The sequence below is a fragment of the Marmota marmota genome, unplaced genomic scaffold (assembly GCF_001458135.2).
Source record: "Marmota marmota marmota unplaced genomic scaffold, marMar, whole genome shotgun sequence".
Taxonomy (NCBI): Eukaryota; Metazoa; Chordata; class Mammalia; order Rodentia; family Sciuridae; genus Marmota; species Marmota marmota.
The window spans coordinates 9,375,385-9,400,272 of NW_025999969.1; the positions used below are offsets into that span (position 1 = coordinate 9,375,385).

General features: G+C 32.4%; 1 protein-coding gene across 1 annotated transcript in view; it reads left to right on the forward strand.

The window, feature by feature from the left end:
- Opa1 (OPA1 mitochondrial dynamin like GTPase) overlaps window positions 1-24,888 on the forward strand; it is an 82,379-nt gene that overhangs the window by 48,847 nt on the left and 8,644 nt on the right. The window contains exons 22-28 of the mRNA XM_015499894.2: window positions 520-672; window positions 1,945-2,053; window positions 3,296-3,375; window positions 6,609-6,749; window positions 9,071-9,187; window positions 10,295-10,388; window positions 10,824-10,934. Of these exons, the coding sequence (XP_015355380.1) occupies window positions 520-672; window positions 1,945-2,053; window positions 3,296-3,375; window positions 6,609-6,749; window positions 9,071-9,187; window positions 10,295-10,388; window positions 10,824-10,934 (805 nt within the window). The remainder of the gene's footprint in view (window positions 1-519; window positions 673-1,944; window positions 2,054-3,295; window positions 3,376-6,608; window positions 6,750-9,070; window positions 9,188-10,294; window positions 10,389-10,823; window positions 10,935-24,888) is intronic.

A 24,888-nucleotide genomic window follows, 5' to 3' on the forward strand; every position in this document is an offset into this window, starting at 1 on the left:
ACCCTGTCTTGAAATAAAAAGGTTGGGGATGTGGCTCAGTGGTTAAGCACCCCTGGGTTCAATCCCTAGGACCAAAATAAAGACGATGATGATGATGATGATGATGATAAAGATAAACAAGTTAACTAAATCTTCTAGCCGACTTGGAATGCAAACCTCATCTAAAAGGAAGTGGCCCCTATTCAGCTCTACCAGGTGTTGTCATGTGGGAATGTGGGTATATTATTTCCAGATTGTCCATAAAATTTATATGAAGTCACTCAGTTTTTAAATGTTGGTGACTAATTTCTAAAAATTTAATACACTGTGTCTAAATAGTCAAACATGTCAGGAAGCCAAACCTGTCCCACCCACTACCTAGACCATAGTTTATATTTGCTGCCTTTTTCTTAATGTACTTTCCTTCATATGCATTTCCTGATAAGCTGATTTATCACATCTGTTTGACTTGATTTCATTATTTTTCATATTAAAGTATGTAGTATAAACACAGGGGTTTTTTCTTTTAAATAATTGTAGGTTGCTTGGGAGACCCTACAGGAAGAATTTTCCCGCTTCATGACAGAACCCAAGGGAAAAGAACATGATGACATATTTGATAAACTTAAAGAGGCTGTAAAAGAAGAAAGTATTAAACGCCACAAGTGGAATGATTTTGCAGAAGATAGTTTGGTATGTCATTTTTTTTAATTAGGATGTCAGCATCATTTTTAACATGATTTCTCAAATTGAGTTTTTTCCATAGGAGATAATTTTTATATGCCTTTTTAAATATTAAATTCTTAATTTAAAATACTAAAGTAAGGAAATAGATTTATTTTCTGTAATTTTCCCTTTAACATTTCTCTGCTCTTCTAAAATCACTCTCTGCTATTTCATCTTGGCTATCATTTCAGAAATGAGTCAAACTTTGCAGTAAGCGGGCTCCCGTAAACTTCCACAAATTGTCATCCGTTAGTCATTTTATTCGCCTGTGTGTAGATAACTGGGTCTAAAATCTTTACCATGTGTTCAGTGTTTGCCTTGTGCCAGGAGCTCTGCTTAGCATTTTGCAAGCATTATTTGATGTAATTCTTGGACAGCCCAATTGTCATTGGCAGAGCTGGGGTTCAGAGCCTGCTCAGACTGCAGAGTCTAGTTCCTGACCAACATCCAATATTCACCATCATAATCAGACCTTTATTAAGTATCTGCCATGCTTAGAGAGTCATGAGAGGTACTGTTGAATGAAAGGATTGAGCAGTGCTATAGAAACGTATGTATCTCACCATGAACTAGTTGTAATTATAACTTTGCTTTGAAGAAATATTTGTCTTCATATTGGGAAAACTGTTTATTCTTGTTAAGTGCTTTAAAGACTGGGTTTCTTAGAGAATGATGCCATTTGCATTCATTCATTCAAAAGTTATAAAATTTGGAAACAAATTTTCAGCTAAAACAAATATCTAACATATATGATCTAGGTCTTTTAAGCATTTATTTACCCTATTACTATTTTTATTGCTTTTAACAATGAAATAATAGTTATTAATTTTTCCTCTTTTTTAAAAAAATACTAATGACTGTCAGTTCATGTGGCAAAAAAAAAGAAAGGTGAAGATTATCTAAATTATTAACCCCTGAATATCGGGGTTCTGACTGTTGCATTTTGTGCAGTTCAATGCATATTATACCTACCTACCACTACCTTTATCTCCCCTTCATTCATAGTTAACTTATTTAATGTGAGCCAGGAGAGGATCTCCACTGTTTATTTTTTTTTAGACAGAAAGATAACAAATAAGCAGGCAAATAAAAAGAACTCCTGCATTTTGATGGAAGGGATATGTTTTTATACTATTTTAAATACATCTGTTATTTTGAATATTCACTAAGCTAATATGAAATTACTGAAATAAGGAGACATTGAGTCAAACCCAGCTTTTTTCATTGCTTGTATTTCAGAGGGTGATTCAGCACAATGCCTTAGAAGACCGGTCCATTTCTGATAAGCAGCAGTGGGATGCAGCTATTTATTTTATGGAAGAGGCTCTTCAGGCTCGTCTCAAGGATAGTAAGTATCTTTGAATGTGGGTTCTGAATTGAGTTCTGAACATTTGCAGTGGTGAAGCAGTAGTGAACAGTGTAAAAATAAAACATTTCAAGATTTTCGTCATTCATATAGTTGAATATTTGTTGGATTTTTCAGTCAAGTGTTTCATGACTACTAAAAAGAATAAATAAATTTGATACATGATGTTTACATGTATTCATATTCTAAAAAGGTATAATTCAGAATATTTGTGTTTGGTACACTTTTAGGAATTCTATAAGCAATTGTACTTTTCATAAATTTTAGACACATAATTCTTTCTTATACATGTACCCATATCAATCAACATTTTTCCTTTATTTCAACTGATTTTATATTGACATGAAATAGTTAAGAAAGTAAGATCATTGTTAGTAATAATTTTTATCCTTGTTAAGTAATAAAATTCTTTTTTAAAAAATTTGATTTGTTATGTATAACAACAAAATGCATTACAATTCATATTACACATATAGAGCACAATTTTTCATATCTCTGGTTGTACACAAAGTAGAGTCACATCCTTCATGTTTTCTTACATGTACTTAAGGTAAGGATAACCATCGCATTCCACTAATTTTCCTAACCCTATGCCCCCTCTCTTCCCTTTTCCCTTTTGTCCTATCTAGAGTTCATTTAATCCTCCCCTACACACACACACACACACACACACACACAGCATATTATGGCTCAGCATGCTTAAAGCAGAGAAATAATTCGGCAGTTGGTTTTTGGGGATTGGCTAATTTCACTTTTCATTATATTCTCCAGCTTCATCCATTTACCTGCAAATGCCATGAATTGATTCTCTTTTAATGCTGAATAATATTCCATTTTGTATATATACTACATTTTCTTTATCCATTCATCTACTGAAGGGCATCTAGGTTGGTTCCACCTAGATGTTAGTTCATATGGCAAAAAAGAAAGGTGAAGATCATCTAACGGGCTGGGGATGTGGCTCAAGCGGTAGTGCGTTCACCTGGCATGCGTGCGGCCCGGGTTCGATCCTCAGCACTACATACAAAGATGTTGTGTCCGCCGAAAACTAAAAAATAAATATTAAAAAAAAAAAAAAGATCATCTAAATTATTAACTCCAGAATATCGGGGTTTAGCTATTGTGAATTGTGCTGCTATAAACATTGATGTGGCCGTGTCCCTGTTAGTATGCTGTTTTTAAGTCCTTTGATGAATTAATTTAAGTTTTTTTTTTTTTTCCTAGCTGAAAATGCAATTGAAAACATGATAGGCCCAGACTGGAGAAAAAGGTGGATATACTGGAAAAATCGGACCCAAGAACAGGTAAAAACGACTCTGTGGTCTCATAATAATATAATTTTGTTCATTTTAATTCAAGCATTAAAATATAATCTTTGCCTGGCTCTAGATTAATCCTAAGAATTTAAAATATTTTATATTTGCCTTTCTAAGATATAATGAATCTTTAAAATAAAGAAGAAACTATCTGAGAAGGTTTTAAAAGTCAAGTAACTGTGTTAATAAAAGAAAATGAAGATAAAGCATGACTCTTTTTTGGCTTATTACTTTGTTTATTTCAGTTCTCTACTTGAGATTAAGAAAAAAAAAAAAAAAGATTGGAATGGGGCTGTAGCTCAGTGCCAGAATGCTTATCTAGCACAGGTGAGGCACTAGGTTCAATTTTTAGCACCATATAAATATAAACAAATAAAGTAAAAGCATTCTGTTCATTTACAACTACAAAAAAAAAAAGGATTAGTTATGAACAGGAAAAAACTGAAAAGGATTTCAAAAGATGCATAGAATATGATTAGGAAGAAAAATAATATAATGATTTTTGCCGTATTTTGTTCTCCCTAGATTTTTCTGTTGGAAATCTATTCGAATTATTTTATTGCTTTGTATATTTTGTTCCTGTGTTTGCAATGTAATATAAAGATTCACACAGGACATAGTTACAGAATTTGTTCCTTTAGTAAACGTTAAAAGAACACTTCAGAAGAACAAAATGGAAAAGTCTAATGATAAATAACTAAAAATAAGTAAATTGCAGAAAAATGTATGTCATTCATGTCCTCATCCCTGCCTTCACCACTTTTTTTCCTTCTTTATTTTTAGCTTGTTTTCCTGTCTCACTTTCAGGCTTATACCTCTGTTCTTACACTTATTCCTTAAATGAATCTAAATAGAATATAGAATCTAAACATACAAATGAGTGAAGTTGTAAGAAAAAGATAACATCCAATCTACTTTCTGTTCTTGTTTTGTTTTTTGTACCCATTTAATTAGAGAAAAAAATGACTAAAAAGTAGAAAAATTGGGAGAGGAGATAAAAATAATGAAAAATTACCTAAGGACATACACTTTGTTCTTTATATTTTTATTTTCATCTTAAATAGTTGAATTAAATAATCAACACCCTATTTTCTTCTAATTTTTCACATTTCTTGTTTCATAAGATATCCGATTTCTCAACTTGGCTCAAATATTGAATACAGTTCCCTCCCCCAGCCCCATCTTTCTCTTCCTCTCTCCTTCTCTTTTTTCCTCTTAAGACTTTTGTGGAAAATGACTCATTAAGAGCTTGCAGAGAAGCTGGGAAGGTAGACAGAGTGGGTGATTAGAACATGTATTTAGGATACATCAATTATCTCTCCTGTACATATGGGCTGAGAGGAGGGGATCTGTCAGAGGAGGATTTCTGGGGAATCCATTAGAGGCTTCTGACATTTGAGACAGGAAGAGGCATTGATTGATTACAAAGTGCTGGTGTAAGACAGATAAACTCAAGAGAAAATTGAATGAATTTTCAATTCAAGCTTAGGTGAAATTGGGCCTAAAATATCCATAATAGTCAACAGTAGCAGAACTTGCCTTAGCATTTAGTGGTAAATATCCTTTGCCAGAACATACTTGGAAAAGATTCCTGATTATCAGGGTTTTTAAAATTTTTTTTGTTTGTTTGTTTGTTTACTAGAATTGGAAGAGAAGTAAAGGAATTTATTTTAAGGTCATTGCAAAAGATGTGTAAGCCTGGATGAGCAATGAAAACCTTTCAGAGAAGAGCTTTCTCTCCCAAAAATTACAGGGCAACATGTGTACCCAGCTGACTGAACAGAGGTGACATTTAGGCTGTGGAGGGGAGACACTTCTGAATCACCTGGGGGAGATGTCTTTATATTAGTTTTTTCCTTCAAAAGATAGCCTTGTGTCAGACTTGTGAGTCAGGTTCTCTTTTGACCTTCAATCCTTCCTACTCCTGGTTGGTTCTATACCACACACTCAGAAATTACCATAGAAAACAAATTCTAGAAGAGGTTGAGAATAGCTCCAGGTCTCATATTGCAAGTTTAGGTAGCTGTGTTACAGTTCTGTCTTGAGTAACAGGATTTAGCAGGAAAGGAAAAAAAAAAAAAAAGATTGTCCTGTAAATTAGAAATACATGCTACATGCTCTGAAAAGTATTTTTTATTTTATCTTTTCCTTAGATTCCTAGGAAAATTATACCCTTTGAAACATTTTCACCTGTCTGAGCTGAATTAATTTTCAGGATAAATAAGAGAGCAGTTGTCTTTTGAAGACTAAGTGTCATGGTGAAGTGCTTGATGTCTAGGAAGGTAGAAGTGAAAATGCAGGTCAGGGCGAGTTAGAGGGAACTCCTTTAACAGAGATTTCCTTCCTACCTCAGACTGAATAGAAATGTTTAACCAAACAGTGAATGCCTCTTTCCTAATATTTCTCCTAATGTGCCATATCTTCAGAGAGTAGTAATTGGTACTTCCATTTACAAGCTAATTAGTTGCATTTAAAAGTGTTATTCTTGTTTAAAAACTTATATTCCATAGTTGTGGTACAGTTTGGAGCAAAGTCTTGTTGTAACTTGTTTAGAGTAATAGATTTTTTTTTTATCATACAATTGATTGAAAAATGAAAAATTAATTTGACACAGTATAAAAGTCTTGTTTTCAAACTTATAATGTGTGTTTATGTGTATTATATCTGTTTTCCTCCTTTGCTGAGCTTTATGAACAATTATAGAGAAGAGGCTGAAAGTGAATCATTTAAGAATGATAAGTACCTCACAGGAACAGTCTGAAGTGTGATTTTTAATGAAAAGACTTTTTTAAAATGTCAAACTAGCATTTTGTATTTAATCAGGGGAAAAAAAGGTCAACAGATCTGAGTTCTCTTGGGCGTTTATAGAACATCATCTTTTCTCGTTTTCAGAGTTCTTTTCCCTAAGCCTAAAGTAGGTGGAGAAAAGGAAGTATATAGTAAGATACCTGGTGCTGTGACTTCAATAGTAAAACATTGCAGCAAGAGTAAAATTTAATAAATAGGTCTGATTCCTATTTTTTCCCCTTTTTAAGGCAAATTGCCCTGCATTCATAGATCACTTACCCATATTTGTGTTAGATACTGTGTTTTTTTCTTGCTGTGATTAAGCTTGTGTCACCTATTATGCAATAGCGATGTACCTATTAAAATTGGACTCTGTTTTTACAAGTGCCAAAGTAAAAGCATCTAAGCATAGTCTTCTTTTCAACATTTTAAAGTCTGTTCACAATGAAACAAAGAATGAATTGGAGAAGATGTTGAAATGTAATGAGGAACACCCAGCTTATCTGGCAAGTGATGAGATAACCACCGTCCGAAAGAACCTGGAATCCCGAGGAGTAGAAGTAGATCCAAGCTTGGTAATAAATATTGCTGAAAAATACAAATCTGCTTTCTTAATCATTGTTTTATGCAGTACAATGTTATTGCTTGTAATGTGTTACATAGCTATCTAACTGCTTAATGTTACTTTATTTCCACGTTTGCTGACATGAAAACTTGGTCATTTTTATTATATGAAGTTATTTTGTGAAGAAATGTTATGCTCAGTATTGCTTTTTAAAGGATAATCTATAAATAGGAAATTGAAATTTAGAAAATTGGATTTTCTTGGGCAAGTTCAGCAGTTCTTGCAAAAAAGGATGAAACTGACCCGTATCTCTGCATCACGTCACACTGTTTTAGATTGCAAAATAGAATTTCTGTTTAAATATGGCTCATTTCTGCACATATATTGTGTATGTTTTGTAGTCAAGTATACATATGATAGATTTAGAAAAAATATGAATGTTTTTATTGAATTGGATAAGACTTTTGTGTTTTATCTCATTTTCTTTATTTATGATAAATAAGAGGACAATCTAAACTTCAGACTACTTTTTGCTTACCTTCATAATGATTATTTGCAACAAATTTTTAAAAAACAAAATAAAACTTTACAGGTCTCCATTTCCTGCTAGAAAATAAAGGATTCAGAAGCTCCTTTTAATATTAGCTTAAGTGAAACTCAGTTAGAAAAGTTAATCTAGTGGGGAGAACAGTCATATAAAAATTTCAGAATCACCCAGAAGATTTTTTTTAAAGATTATATTTCTTCTGCACTTGAGAAATACATATACTTGCTTTAAATTTCACAAGAAAAGAAAAAACTGGTCAACATGAAAGTAGTTAAAGCTGTTATAAAACTAATATTATTTATAAATTGAATATGAGATTTTTTAGTTGAATATAGATTTAATTTGTCTACATTGGTCTTTACTCTTATTAATAAAAAGTTGTAACAGATTGAGCATCCCTAATTCAGAAATCTGATATCCTGTAAAATCTGAAACTTTTTTAGCTCCAACTTGATGCTACAAAAAGAAAATTCTAATCAAACCTCATGTAACTGGTTATAGTCAAAATTCAGGGGCACTAAAAATATTGTATGAAGTTACCTATAGGCTGTGTGGGTGTATATAAACATAAATGAATTTTATGGTTAGACTTGGGTCCTGTCCCCAAGAATCCTTGTTGTGTGTATACAGATACTTCAAAAAATTCTGAAATCTGAAATATGTCTGGTCCCAAATATTTTGCTTAAGTGATACTCTTCTTATATTCAGTTTGATACTTTTAAATTTATGTTGATTTGGTTAATACAGTTGGAAGGATTTTCTCTTAATAGTGGAGTAGAAAATGTTGTATGATTTTTTTAAGCTTTTGCCCAAATCTAAAGATATAGATTGTGTGTGTATATATATATATATGGAGATATATATATATATATCTTCCTTTCTGTAAGCAAGAGAAATCTATTTTTTTAAGTGATACTTTGTTTCGTATGTCTTACAAAAATCTAAAATAAGAAGCCAAATGCTATCACAAGAATATTGGATATCAGGAGTTGTAAATTCTAGTACAGTTTCATTACATTACATTTAATAATTGATAACTCTCTGAGCCCCACTTTGCCCATCTGTCAAAACATGTTGTTGATACTTGTTTTCTCTACTTAGCATTATTCGTGTTATATTCAAAGAAAGACAATAGGTATGAAGAAGCATTGAGCTCTAATACTATTATGTAGTAATAAAGTGGTAGGGATCCTACTGGTATGATAGCGGTGAAGTTTAATTATCAAAAAGGAAATATTAGCTGGGCACAGTGGCACACACCTGTAATCCCAGCAGCTCGGGAGGCTTAGACAGGAGGATTGTGAGTTCAAAGCCAACCTCAGCAAGTTGACGAGACCCTGTCTCTAAATAAAACATAAAAAAGAGCTGGGGGTATGGCTCAGTAGTTAAGTGTCCCTGGGTTCAATCTCCAGCACCAACAAGAAAGAAATATTGTTGTTCCAAGATCAGATTCCTGGTCCTAACTCTGCCTTTCAACCTCTTTTTTGCCTTGGTTTCCTTTGTCCTGATTAGGCAAGGATAATTCCCGCGCTATCTGTTCTACAAATTGGTTGAATAAAACAACAAGCTTGTTTAAAGCATTGCATGTTTTGAAATACATGAACTAGTAAATGTAATTTTGGCTTGAAAAACAATGTAAGTGAATAAAGAAGGTTGATAAAATAACAACCTTGCTGTTGCTTTTAATTAACATTTTTGTAATAAATTTTATGTATAACTTCTTGGTGTGATTGATCAATGTGAAGAGATAAAATAACACTTTAATTTTTGTTTTCATATTTTAGATTAAGGATACTTGGCATCAAGTTTATAGAAGACATTTCTTAAAAACAGCTCTAAATCATTGTAACCTTTGTCGAAGAGGCTTTTATTATTACCAAAGGCATTTTGTAGATTCTGAGGTAAGGTTTTCCAAAACAAAGGGAAATATTTTTTAGCAATAGTTGTTTAAAGATATTGAAAATTAAGCTTTAATTTTAATATGAATTTTAAGTCCTTTGTTCATCTAGAAAATATATATAGTTTATAAAAGGTATTCTAACTCATCTTTTCAAATATATGTGCTACTTTGGTAGTGACTACATCTACCATATGTATCATTCCCAGTGCCTCTAAAGAATGTAAAAGAATATGTAAAATAAATAATCACTTATACTCCTTAGACTTGAAAGTTATTTTAGTTAGCATTTCTATGTGCTTCTGAGTTTTAACTTTTTCTGGGGAGTGTATGTGTGTAGTATAATCCATTTGCATAATAGAAATCATACAGCAAAGCAATTTTTATTTTATCTTAATTATTTCTTCATATCACTAGAATCTTGTTTTAAATGATTCTTTGAAAGAACTAAAGTCATAATAAACTGTTTTATAGTTTAGAACATTTTTCTAAGTAACCCCTAGATGGCAGCAGACTGATGTGTTTTGACCATTTTTTTAATAAGTAAAAGTACTTTTAAATATCCTTTTGAAAAAGCTGTATTTGTGAGACCTCCAAAACACTTTTCTGTTGTTTTCAGCAGCTTAAAATAAATCTGTGTTTAAATGAACCTATATAAAAGTGTCAAGTTTCTTGCATAACTTTAATTGTTGAAAAGAACATTTCGTAATAGAATAAGCTTTAAAAAAAATGATTTGCACACTCAAAGAAAAGAGGTTAACTTAAGGACATATTTAAGACAAACATGGTTGTTAACTAAACCTAAATATAAATTGAGAGTATACATTATGAATTTCTACTTTTGTAACACAGTGAAATTTTCTACTTACCAAGTTTATTTGCTTACTCATAGAAATTAAAACAAAGCTATGTAGGTATGGTTGAGATAGAATCCAAATCATGCAAGATCTTATCAATCTGTATAGAAAAAATTCTGTAGTTTATATAAACTACAGTAAAGAAGTATATTTTGTTAAAACTTAGGATAAATACTGATTTTGATAGTTATATTTACAGTCATGGTTTTCATTTTTACTTTTTATTTGTTAATCTTAGTTACTTAATATTTCAGCTGGAATGCAATGATGTGGTCTTGTTTTGGCGAATACAGCGCATGCTTGCTATCACTGCAAATACTCTACGACAACAACTTACAAATACTGAAGGTAAGCCACATAGAAACTGCTTTTTAATTTGACCTTTTTTTGAGACAGGGTCTCACTAAGTTGCTTGCAGTCTCACTAAGTTGCTAAGGCTGGCCTTGAACTTGTAGTCTTTCTATCTCAGCCTCCTGAGCCACTGGGATTTCAGGAATGTACCGTCATGCCCGGCTAACTTGACATTTTTAATAAAACAATTCCAAAATACTTCCTTAAAAAGAGGTTGATTAGAAAAGCTGAAAATTATAATTTGCCCTGAAAATAGTAAAAATAAATTGTAATTCAAAAAGGTTGGGAGACAAAGCATACCGAGCATCTACCTTCTTTATGCAAAAATTGATAAATGATTAAAAAATGACTTACTCTTCATGTATGGTTAATTTTATCATTCTTTGCATCATAAAAACAGTGCTCCTCAAGTTTTTTATTTACTTTGAACAGTTAGGCGATTAGAGAAAAACGTTAAAGAGGTATTGGAAGATTTTGCTGAAGACAATGAGAAGAAAGTTAAATTGCTGACTGGCAAACGAGTTCAACTGGCAGAAGACCTCAGTAAGTAGATCCTCCTGCTCCCTACCTTACCTCCTATTCCCCCTTCACCTTTTACATTGTTTTGTTTTTCCATTTAATCTAGAATTTATAGGAAAGCTAAAGTATCTATCCACAAGGAACTTTGTTTTTTTTTCTCTTGGAACTGTCAGAGTAAGAAACTGACTTAAAGTCCCATCATTTCCAAGTACTTCCTGTGTATTTCCTAGAAACAAGGATTTTCTAGCAACTACCCAAATCAGGATGCTAATACTGAGACATTGCTGTATGTAATTCTCAGACTCCGTTCAAGTTTTACTTGTTGTCCCAGCATCATCCTTCCAGATAGCAAAATGTTCCAGGCTCATTCCCTAACCCAGCTTTCAGTTTTTAGAGATTTTTATTTAGAAATCAAGATCTGAGAACTGGATAGTCTCATTATTATTGAAATATCACAATTCCCATGTATTCTCAGTGTAGAGAGTTAGAAATACTGTTGTGTTTGTGTACATCTAATCATGTACAGATGCACATCCACACATTTACATCTCTGTTTCTAGTCATCTGTCTTTATATTTAGGTTTCTCATGCCACTTTGGCATTAGAGGTAAGTATGTGCTAACACAGAAAACCTGCACTCAGATCTGAACTGCGTTTATAAGCTGTATCTTAGGCAGAATCTCCCAAAGTCATGTCTCCTTTACTTATAAGATGACTGCTATCATAATGATTGTTGAGAGAATTTGTTCTGCAAGTATTTAGAAGTCCCTGGTTCATAATTTCATGCTAAATTAGTACTAGATATGTCACTGTCACAATTGTGTACAATTTTTTTAATCCCTCAGGATAATTATCAGACAGTAAAATATTTCAATGAATTTTATCAGCATATATATTTTAAGTGATTGAAAAATGACGTTTTTTTCTAATATTTTATAATAGAGCCTACATAATCCTATACCCTCTACTCCACTCCCAGTTTGATTATTTAAAGAAAGAATATTACTAACTCAAATTCTGTGTACTATCAAGCCAAGTTCTCTTGATGGTTTTTAAGGGCAAGTAGTCCTATGACTTCATAGTGCTCCTTTTGTCCATATAAAATTATAGTGGTGTTAATGTACCAAATAATATTCATAAGCAAGGGTTGGTTTCACCAGTGACTCAGCTTCATCATTCACACTAAAGGAGATGAGCCATGATTTTGTTCAGTAGTTGAAAAAGAGTCTTGAAAGTGTCTTCACCTTATTGTTTATCTTTGGTGTAACTCTTGGGAATATCATCATGGATGCTTTCAGTCTGAAATTTTGAGCTTAATAGCCAATACTGTATCATACAGACCAAAGTTTCTAATACAGCATATTCATTTAAGAGGGTAGTATGTTAGCTTATAAAGTTTAGAGAAAGAGCAGCTATCAAGAATTTTCATTATAATTTCAAAATAGTGAAGAGTAATATAATGTGAGGATGATTAAAATTTTGATGCATCATATTTTTACCAGTCTTAAGCTTACCTGGGTCTTAAATTATTTCATTGCTTCAGTGATTCATTGATTTTTACTTTAAAATGAGTCCATCAGAAATAGTACATTGTTTCTCCTCATTCTGGAAAAGATATATTCACTATTGAAATGAAGCTAGTTAAGAAGAGCAAAGAAATGAGGAAGGAAAAAAATGTCTCAAGAAGCACAGAGAAGAGGATTCATATTTAGAAATGAGAATCTCTGGAGATAGGCAGGGAGAGGACAGGATAAGTCTGCAGCATGTTAGGGTTTAAAAGTAAGGAAGTGCTTGAAGGATGATGGGCACATGTCAACAGGACACAGAGGCCCTGTTGAGACTCTAACTGGCCAAACCTGAGACAATTTAGATGACAAAATAAATAATAATAACAAATCTTAACTCATCAAATGAAATAGGAATCCATAAATTGATAGTTATGTCAATAAGTGAATAAAATCAGTGGTGAGTAGCAGGATGTTTCTATGATCATACAGAATATCTCCACAGAAAATACATTAAGGAAAAGAGTAACTTTATAGTGGATAAACCTGACACTCACTACCTTAATCAAGTGGTCAAAGTTAATATCAGTAATGTTCACATCAAAACCATGTGCCACCTTACAGAGTGCAGTGAGAAGACCCTAGCTTCACTTCCAAGATATTCTTAGTAAAGATGCATAAGTTAAATCCAGTCATAACAATATATCAGAAGAACCCAAATTAAAGTACAGTCTACATAATCTTCAGCTACTGGGACCATGAGAGAGAAGGAAAAACTGAGAATGACTAAAGACATGAAAACTTAGTGGAGTGTCTGATCCTGAACTTTTGAATTTTGTCTAAAGGACATAAATGGGACCATCAGTGAAACTTAAATGAGATCTGAGCATTTCTGGGTACTAATATGCCAGTATTGGTTTTCAAGTTTTGATTACTAAATTGGAATTATTTAGAAAAATATCCTAATTTGTAGGTAGTACATAATAGAATATTTTGGAGTAATGGGACATAAAGACAGTAATGTTTCAGGAAAAAATGTTTTTGTAGTGTTCTTGCAACTTTTGTAATTCTGACATTATCTTCACACAAAGGGTTTTTTTAAAAAAAAAGATTTGTGGTTTATAACTAATGTAAGGATCTTGGTTGAAAATGACATTTGAAAACATGACCTGAATATATCAAAAGACTGAGTTACTTCATGGACAATTTAATAAGAATGCAGCTCATCTTTGTACCTTTATTCCTTTTTTTTCAGTACCTATTTACACTTAGAACTGTCCAGTATTGAAATATATTCATTATGACCTCTGAGATTCTTTTGACTTTCTAGTAAGATTAATTTCAAAGGATTTTTTACAACCTTTTAAATATAATGTCAACTTAGATGGAATCCATTTTAACTCCTAGTGTAATTTTTAGTAACATGACCAAACTATTTGTTGAAATAGACCACTTTTAAAATACTTTCTTTAGAAAGATGAAGATTGGTATTATGGCTCAATTCAGAGTTGTCCTTTCTGTTATAATAGATTTTGATTTATAAATTAAAATTTTTTTGATTGTCATATAAAACAAATGAATGCTAAGATTTCATAAACATATATATATATATATATTATTTTATGTATATATTTGGTTGTGGATGAACTCTTATTTTTTTTTATTTATTTTTATATGGTGGCCATAATTGTACCCAGTGCCTCACACATGCCAGGCAAGCACTGTACCACTGAGCCACAACTCCAGCCCCAAGATTTAATAAACTTTTGTTGTAATTTGTTCTTCCCCCATCCCTCCTTTGAAACTGAGATCTGGGCACGGTAACAATGGCTCATACTGTTTGTTGCTAAGCATCCTCAGTACAACATGGAGTTCTTTTATTCTTTATTCTGTGATTATTGTATCAACTATTAATTAGGTTATTGTGAGTGTTTGGACCATTATTATAAAATTGCTTGAGACTTCGGTTTCTGTCTTTCATTCACTAAAGCCCAACTTTTACTTGGTATTCTCTGTGTAATCGTTAATACCCAAAAATTAAAGAGCCATTAACTATCATTTAGATTGCTCAACTTTCAACCTGATATTTTAATACTGCACTGAACTAACTTATAGGGGAAAACTCAAACCTTTGAAAAAATATAATTATACAGAATTATTCTTTTTGGGTTGCTTCCATGATTAACAGTATCCTCCACAAGGTGGGTCAGAAAGACATACATTTTAGTGATGATGACTTTCATCTTCACAGTTATCCTGTGTACTTCCTATAATTTAAAAAGCTTTCAAACTATATGAGAACTTTGATAGAACATCTAGGTCAAAGAACTCCAAAGTATATGTGAAGCCATAAACAGATTAAATGAATTAATTTTCTTTATATGACTTATAAATATATCTCCAGATATACTCTGTCAAATTGCAGCATAATTAAGTAGCCTTTAAGTTGCCCAAAATTCAGACAGTTTTTTAGTGTGTTTGTGTTCATATTTAGAGTCCTAAAGTCCAGCTGTGACAGATATGGAATCTTTAATTGAACAAAGTGGCCATTATTCTAAATGTAGGCTTTTTGTTGAGGTAGATTGGGAGCATTGAAATGTTTTCTAACAAGTTTCAGTGTATTACTTCATATTTAGTAATGAAATGTGTCAACATTGATAAATTTCTTTACTCGGGTTTCCATTGTACAGGCTTATTGTAATGGTATAGTTTGATATCCTTAGTGTTAAAAACAGTATAACTAAAGAGGCTGGTAAATTAGAATTTTCCAATATCCTCAACTTCCCCCATACCAGCAGTTAATTTGCTCTGCTGACTCCCTACGCGAGGTGGCAACAGCTGGCCTTTTTACTGGAGCTCAGAGGGATTAGAGAGAAGGAATCACAGCAGCGTGCTCGGCCTCTTGCCTCTGTTGACTGTTCTTTATTGTTTGATGCCTGAGCATCTCCCAGACAGCAAGCAATTGTTTCTGGAAACTTAAAGTTTGTTTCTCTTGGGTGTATACAATGCTGTTAGGGCTCCTCTTTGTGTTTCTTCACGTTCCCAGTCTCCTCTTATCCTTCATCCTATGCTTTCTCTGGATAATTAGAAAGGAGCCAAGATAGAACCTTTGTATCTTCATCTGCATAAGATTCATTTGTGATCCTAAAACTTAAAAATACAGTCTATAGATGGAAGATTCTTTTTTATTCTTAGCTACCAGATATTCAGTAACAAATCATTTTTATAATGAAAATGTTTTTATTCATATTAATATTTAATAATTGCATTATTAAATGTACTAGTTCATTTCTGAAGTGATGGAAAGAAGGCAGCAAAATAAGCTAAAACTATTATTTTAAAAGCTAAGATGAGAAGAGGAATGTACTATAGCTACTTAAACCTAAAAAGACCTTTTTGAACTCAAACATTATTCTGATTTATGGAATAGCTATAGAATATCTTTATGTCATGGTAAAACTTGAATAAAAATCAGATAGCTAAATGGAACCCTTAGTTAGCCAGTATGGTTTTATTCTAATGTATTTAGAAAGGAAAAATGTTAAGATAACTCTTGAACTTAATTTCCATTGGTCACTTTACATTCCTAAACTTCTCCCATGCATATCATATCTTTGAGTGTGGTAGATAAAAACAGTGACCCTGAAATATTGTTAGACTGAAAATCACCCCCAAAATATTATTAGAATTTGGAACTTTATATTTCACAGAAAAGTAAGTTACATGTACACATGTAAAAAACTATTTTCCTAGAGGTTTGGCTCTGACATGAATATTTTGACAAGACTCCAAAGGTAATTTTTGTCATCCCACCAACATCCATCATCACCTACTCCTGGACCCGTACTCTTGGAGAGTTCTTCCTCTTCACAACAAGACAATTTATTGTTTTTTGTTTTTTGTTTTTAATTGGGATAAAAATTTTAAATCCGATAATGTGACTGTTGAAAATTTGGTAAGTTAATTTGAACTCCAACTACAATAATATGTTCATTTTCATTCTAAAGACTTATGAAAGAAAATGATTTTAAAGGGATTTAAAGGTGGAGAAGGTAACATTGAGCTGTAGAGTTCTAGATATCTAGATCCATAGGGAATCTTTTTTTTTGTGTGTGTGTGTGTGTGTGTGTGAGAGAGAGAGAGAGAGAGAGTGTGTGTGTGTGTGTGTGTGTGTATGTACCCTGGATTGAACTCAGGGACACTTGACCTCTGAGCCACATCCCCAGCCCTATTTTGTACTTTATGTAAAGACAGAGTCTCACTGAGTTGCTTAGCATCTTGCTTTTGCTGAGGCTGGCCTTGAACTCGCTATCCTCTTGCCTCTGCCTCCCCAGCTGCTGCTGGGATTATAGGCATGCAGCCACCATCCCTGGCCACAGGAAATCTTTTTTAAAAGGAAAAAAAGTGGGGGTGCATCATAAAGAATACAATAAGGTCCTCTGGCGGGAATGATGCACTATAAGGACCATAATTCGTATATCCTTGTTTGTTTCTCATACTATTACTGTGTTTGTTTGGCCTCAACACTGTTTCATCTCTCCTAGCTTTTAGCATTTCTTTAAACAGTATTTTTCCTTTCTTTTTTTTTTCTTATGTACCTCCTTTTCGATAATTATCACTTGAACCTAAACCATTATTTTCCCTCCTGTCTACATATTTGCCTTCCTTCGGTTATTAAAAACCTTATTCAGGTACTGCCAGTGGATTGTTCAATTGAACAGAATGAAGGCTTCCCATTATTAGCAACTGTAAGTCAACCAAAATAACCATTTAAAGAAAATATTTTCATGTCTGTTATGATTGACCCACTCTGACCATGTGATCTGGTTCACTCTTCAGTTCACCATACCTTATGTTATATATTATACAAGTTCTGTGAATGTTTGATCATGATCTTTTAGTACAGAGTCTTCATTAATCCCCTTCTCTTGACTTAAAAGGAGGAGGAGGGAGGCCCTTTTCATCCTAAGAAACCTTCCTCTACTCTCTCTCATCAGAAAACTGTCATCTCGTTTCTCTCATACAGCAGTTTACATTTGCTATATTCACTTTTATACTCACCCACTTGCTTACTCATATTTTGTAGTCTCGCTTTCAGCTACATAGAAGCCTCTTATTTATAGGTCATCAGTGGTTTAAGCTATCAGTGCTTAAACTTTTTTTTCAGTATTGAGTGAATATTTATTTTTTCCCCTTCTTTTTAAATTCATGCATTATGTACATGGACTCTTTAAGACATCTTTTTTTGGGGGTAAAAGTGATTGCAGTTTTAAATTCTACCTTTGTAATTTTTTTTTAATAGTAAAGTGAAATTGACAGATGAAAGCTGCTAAGGAAGATAGTAAAGGATGCAAAATGAGGCAGGTTCTGCTTTTTTTGTGTTCTAGCCACAAAAAATAAATAAATAAATAAATAAATAGAAACAAAGAAGAAGAAGAGTTTTCACAAAACATAATAATCCTTGGGGAAACTCCTATGTGTTAGAGAAGTAGTCATTTATACACAGAATTCCATATGACAAGGCTATGGTAGTTAGCTTTCCAAATTATTGATGAGGAAATCCAGAATCAAAATGGGCTTTTAGAATGGAGCATATTTTTCATGGCCTGAGTCTCTTTGAAAATCATGACTGTGGGATATCGATAAATTGGTACAAGATTAAAAGGATATTTACTGCTCCATATTATTATATAGGCTACTGGTACTCAACACTTTGTTAGCAAGTATATTCTTTTTACTCTAAACTCAGCTTTTGTTAAAAGTACTAATAAAAGCAAGAAAGTTTGCTTCAGTAATCTAGGGATTGAATCTGCAGTTTTATATTAAAGTTAAGTTTTATTTATGTGCCATTGTGAAAATATTCTTTGATTTTTCAAAAAGCCAGTGCACATATTTAAACCTAGAGATTAGGCTGTTTCTCCCCTTCTAGTAATGCTTACTGTGGTTTTCAGTGAGAGAAATTAGAGTGAATATTTTTATTTGTATTAAATTTTGTTTGGTTTGGTTTTTTAACTTTTATGTTTTTGAGTATTCTCCCCATTTCCAAAATGGAAAAAAATAGAACAGAAACCTAAATATAATCAGAAAACAATCCACTGACCTATGCAACAATTATAAAAAACAAAATTAAGCAAGATATGAACACATTTTTGACAGAGAGCTTAAAAATTGGTGAATTGATACCCACCGAACTAGTAGCCTCTGTGAAGTACAGTTCTCAGGGTGGTTGGAGGGGTGGGCTAAGGCGAAAGGAATGTTAATTTTTTTATGATTTTATAAATTTCTAAATTTTATACATTTCTAAACTCTTATCCCTACCCCCCATTAGCACAATTTAAAAGTTACCTTAGAAATTTTATAATCTTAATTATCTTGTCCATGGGAAGGGAAGATAGTACATGATATGCACAGTCTTCAAAGTAACAGATATTTTCCCAGATAACCTCTTCATGGTTATGTAAGTACCAAGAGACATTGCATGAGATCCACATGATAATTGCACATCATGGTATCATCCTCAGTGGTTGTAATTCACAGTGAATTCTCATTTACTGCAACTTCCAATCTTGGGTCTGTCCTCCGAAAATGAATTGAAATCTTTCTTGTACTAGTGAAGTTTTCCAGCTTGTTTAGCATATTTTAAATACTAGATTTTCTCTTTCGTTGTTTCCACCTGTGTACAGAACATTCTGTTCTAATTTTTCCTTAGAACATTTCTTTCATCTATTCCCTACTTTTAGTATTTTGTGTCATAGAAAGAAGTTTGCTGTTTTTAACTTAGATTTCCTTTCTGCACCAAGAACTTGATTTCTTTTTTTTAATCTTTAGAATCTCCTTTTATTGTACTACTTTATACCCTGAGGTATATGTCTTTAGACAGATCTTTACCAAGTACACTATCATAATTTTAGTGGGTTTTTAAAATTGTTATTATCACAAAACTAGTACACATGTATTATAGTGAATTACAAAAATATAGATGGTAAAATTTATTTAAGTGTTGCCAATCAGAGATTACCATTTTAACATTGTAATTTAACAAAATTTATAATGTAGTCCTACCAATTTATAATTTCTGGAACACAGTTTTCATTAAGAGTGCTCTCTGGTTGACTTCCTGTTATACCCCTATATCTTCATTTTCGGTGCCCTTATTTCTAGTTTCTCATCTGTCAGAATAAGCTAAATTTCACTTACTTTTCCTCACATAAATTTAGTTCAAAATGTTCATTCAGAGAAACAAGCAACATTAATAAAACCTATGGTTCCATTTACTTTATATAGTTCCAAATATTTCAGAAACCATATTGAATGTAGCGTAACATATACTGAGAATCACTGTCCTTTGAAAGTTAATCCCCTACCTATATTTAGGACCCTTAGCCTTCCTATGTGTATTTATGTTTTCATTATGTCTCCCAAACCATTCTCAATGCTCAAATCAATCTCATCATAAAACTAATGATTGGTTTTTACATACAGTCCAGCTACTTTCTGATCTTAATTTTGTTTTACTCAGGAAAACTCTGTTTGCCTGATGCCCTACTTATAACAGTGCACTTGCTTCTTAACTTTGTGATCTTTTATTCTCACTTCTGCTGAAATAGATTTTTTCCAAGATTACTGAAAATAAGAGAAAGCATTAGCACTTGGGATTAGAAAATATTCCCATTGTAACTGCATCATTTGATACTTTGGAATCAGCTTTCATCTGTCCCTCACATTTGTATAGTGCTTTACAGTTTACAAAACTTACATTTCTTTTAAAGTCATATGGAGCTTATAAGACATTTTTTCCTTTTTTTTTTTTTTGCGGGTAAATTGATGTTCATTGAGCCTAATGATTTTTAGCCAGTTATATAAGTAGTTATGATAAAGCTGGGTCTAACAATATATGTTAGAGATAAAATCTTTTTGGAATTGTTTTTGGATTTTGTTAGTTTTAGAGCCTACTCTCCTAGTGAAAATAGTCATTAAGAATCTAGAAAAAGTGTATTTCCTCAAGATATGCATAATGGTTTCATTTGTTTAAAAAAAGTAATTCGAGTTTATAATATTTGTCATTTGCAATATTAACTTTTGATTTTCCTTTTCTACTGAGAAAAAGAAATTGCGGTGTAAAATTTAAAAGATTTTCTAATTTAACAGATATGTGAAAGTAATTCTGAAGTTATTTTCATTTTTTGAGCTGTATTTCAACTTATGGAACCAATGCAAGATGAGCATTTCTTGTCTGAAATCCAAAATGCTCCAGAATCCAGTTTTAAGTGCTAATGTGACACTTTTCTGGGCTTTTGAATTTTAAATTTTCATATTAGGAATGTTCATCCCATAGAGTCTAAACAGATATTCCAAAATCATCATCATCATCAGCAGCAGCAGCAGCAGCAGCAGCATCATCTAAAACATTTCTGGTCCCAAGTATTTCAGATAAGGGATATTCAGCCTATACACTATACCTCCTTCCAGGATTGTTGTGATGAATAACATAAGTTGTAAAGTCAGCCTAATAAAGCATGAATTCTGTTCTTCTTGTTTAGTACACTTTGTCCTAATGCAACATCTTATTTTAGGAAATATGACTTTTATTTCATTTTTGCATTTTATCTCAATTTGTAACTATTAAATACCGAGATTTTTAATTCTGTATTTTTTTTCGTGAATTTTTAGTTGGTTTCATGAATCAGTACATTCTCTGATCTTATTTCCTTTTACTTTTAAAATTACATTTATGATCTGTTTAAGAATCATTCTCATGATTCATTTGTCTGTTACGCCTCCTTTTTTAAAGTTTCAGCACTGAAGGTCTTTTGACAAACCAATATTTATAACAGTTTGACAGCAGGATGAGGAACAGCGTTTGTCTTTGTAACAGCTTGAAGAAAGACCCTTTCCAGGACCCAGTCATGCAGTTACAATCTTGACCTCTTTCTTATGCTGGGAACATACATACAGCAGCACCTCCCATGTGTTTTCTCCTCCCATTGACTGTCCATTCACTTCCCATCTGTTTTGCAGTCTTAAAGGAACAGAAGGGGCCCTCTTCTTATAAATCTGTCTTTGCAGGTGATAAATGGTGTCCTATCTCTTTAAGGGCTGCCTGGGTGGTTTTTCTTTTCTTAAAATGTTTCAGCTTTTCTCCTAACAAAACTCAGAGCAATAATATACTTTTGAGAATGGAGGAAAATAGAAAAACATGATCAATTTTTTTAAGCTTATTGAGACAGAATATTTCACTGATTTCTTTTCAGTCTTCCTAATTAATTGCCTAAATTTTAAAAAAATATATTGATATTTAGATTTTCCTGCAGAAGCAGGCAAATGGAATTTATTTACCTGCTTTGCAAGTATGTTCTCCTTTATTGGAGAAAATAAAACTGTTAAATGCATATGTAAAATAACTTTTTTTTACTTGTTCTAATTAGTTATACAAAAACTTTTAAAGATTTTATTGCTCATAATTTGAATTGATAGTTATAATATGAAATATTTCATGTACTTCATACAAAATAATTCACAGTAATCTTATGGTAGATAAGATTACAATAATCTTATTGTAATCTTATGGTAGAATCTGTATAGCTTTTATATTTAAAAAGATGATCATGAATTCCATAAAAATTTATTATCTTTTACTTCTATTGCTGAAAACAAATGCTATAGGTATTTATAATGTTGAGCTTTCCAACTGTTGAGCATAAATAAAAATAAATTCCTTTGCCCATGTAGAAATTATTCCTAGAAGGTTAAATATGACAAATATGTAGTCCCTGTCCCCACCCTGCAAAATGTTCTTAAATTACTGATTTAGAAAGCATTACTAATATAAAAAGACCACTTTTACAATATTATGGCATATTGTGTAAATCAGTTGGCTAATGGCATTTTCTACAAACAAGCTTGTTAGTTTGTTTATCAGTTTCCTGGCGTATCCCTAAAAGGACTTGAGGCAGTTTATAAACATATTCTATGCAAAAAATAAAAATATTTAAGTGAAAACATTGAATGGGAAGAAAGGGAAAATCTAAAGCAAATGAAGTGAAGTTTGGATTAAGATTGTTAACCCCTCAAAATAACATGTTCAAGGGTTCCACATGTTTTGCTAGGGGCAGAGTGGTTGGTGTACATTGGAAAACTAAGTTGGTTACCTGATTCATGGTGACTGTCAGACAGGTACTTACGAGATGGGTAGGTATGCCAGGTACACATACCTGAGAGAAATTGCTCATCCGTCCTCTTAAAGTAGAGACAGAATTGAAGAATGTGAATCAAATGCCTACATATAATCATGCATTTCATGGACTCTTCATAGTAATGTTCCTCAGTGTAAGTTCATAAGGAATCTGTGAAAAATGAAAATGATGCAGTCCAAATTCACAGCTCTTTGGTTAAATTTACCTAAAGATAAAACATATCTAAAGAACTAGATGAATTATACATACCACATAGACAATATTCCATGAATATTATTTATAAAATATAAAAATATTTTATATTTGTTGATATTGACAAGCACCTGGAATGATAATACTCTGTTGGTAATTAAAGCAGATCAATAATCAGTGAGCTGAAATTAGGTTCACCATCCACTTTGAAAAGGTGAAGGGTCTAACAAGTGTGAAAACATGGATACAAGGCTAATCTGTGTGTACTCATACTGAAGTCTTCTGGAGAATAGGTTTCAAAATATGTAGAAAGTATTTGAAGAGGTTTTGATCATATTAGTCAAAAATGAGCCTGGCTCAAACATAAGTTGTAATTTACCTCACGGACTTTCTTAAGACAAACTTTCTTTCAAAATCATATGGTTTAGGGGTCATAAAATAGCAAATATTTTAATAATCATCTTTACTGTTTGAATTAAGTTATGGTTAAGTTGGTTCACTCAACTCTGAACACTGAATGAATATTCATGGACATCTATTACAGAGCAAGTATTGTACTAGGCTCAATGATTTTAAGTAGGGAATTCATAAAAGCAGTCCCTGCTGTTCCCCACATTGATTCATGAGAAAAACTTTTATAAAATTGATCTTTCCAAGATGAATCATATAGCTTTGTGAAAATATATTGCAGTTTATGATTACATTTTTTTCCAGAATGTTAACATCAAATAAATAGACACCAAGGAGTAAACAGAAAGAAAAATTTTAAAAGATATAATTATAGGCATGTGATCAATTAGAACTAGGACTATGACTTCTCCACAGTTGTAAGGGTAATGGCAAAATGCCACACTGTAGTATAAGCTATGAGGTGATATACATCACATTATGTTCTCTCCTTTCTAAAAATGATATAAAATATTCCCCCATTGATAATCAGAGGATTAGAACAGGGATTTAAAGGGGGGAGAGGTCATCAAACCTTTCATTACTGTTTGTGAAGTCGAGTCTTAGAAGATTTTGTCTACAATAATACACTTACACGCTTTTAAATTAGAAACATGGAGCTATCAATTATAGTTCCCAATCAACCTAAATAAACAGTCATGAAGAAAGTGGATGTAATTCTAGCCCAAACAAAAATTTCCATTTGAATTTTTAAAATAATGGAAATAACCCAGCCTTCACAGATCCCAGAAGTCTAGGACCCCAGCTTTGGAAGTCTATGCCAGTCTTAACTAGGTTTTCAGGAGATATGAATTGGTGCCTCCTCCTCATGTAACAGGAGGTAGAATTCTGTTTGTCTTCATTAATGAGTCTTTAAAAATAATCATGCCTGTTTCTAAGGGAAGAAAAACAGTGTTCAAGACTCAGAAGATAAATGCTAGATTGAGGCGTACCCATTTGACTGTATCTCTGGTTCTTCCTTTTATCAGCTATAAAGTGCACTTTTTTTGCCTTTGTCTAATCGAAGATTTTAACTATCATGTTCATTATCTTGAATCTGTTTTTACTCTTTTTTTCCCCTATGTTTCTCCACACTTTATATTCTTTCTTCTAAAAGGTACTTGCATAGTATAATTGTCTAATAAAAGGCAAATCTTTTAAGGAACAACATATACTAGTAAGAAGTGTTCCTTTAATTTTCAGTCTAGAAGTGAACAGCTCTTTATAACAGAATCTCACCTACGAGGTATCTTAAAGCATGGTACAAAGTGCTTATGCAGCATGTTATAAAACAGTTCTGTTGAGGACATTTGGATCTTTGGATGTGTGGTTTGCTTAAAGTACCCTGCAGTAGTAAGCTTGCAGCTTGTTTCTTCATGCTTTCTTTAAAAACATCAAAAGTTGTAAAAGGTTTATTTCAGTGCATGTGGTAGTGTTTTGTGTGTAGCTCTTTGTTCCTGTTCTAAACTGGTATTAACCACTGAAGTGAACCTTCTCCTGGGTTTGGCCTTTGGCATTCACAGTGTATTCAAAACCTAATTACAGATTAGTCTATATTTGAGACTTTTAGAGCAAGTATCAGAAGACTCAAAAAGAAAATGAGAGTAGCAGTATCATTTCATGTGGAGATAAAGAGACCCA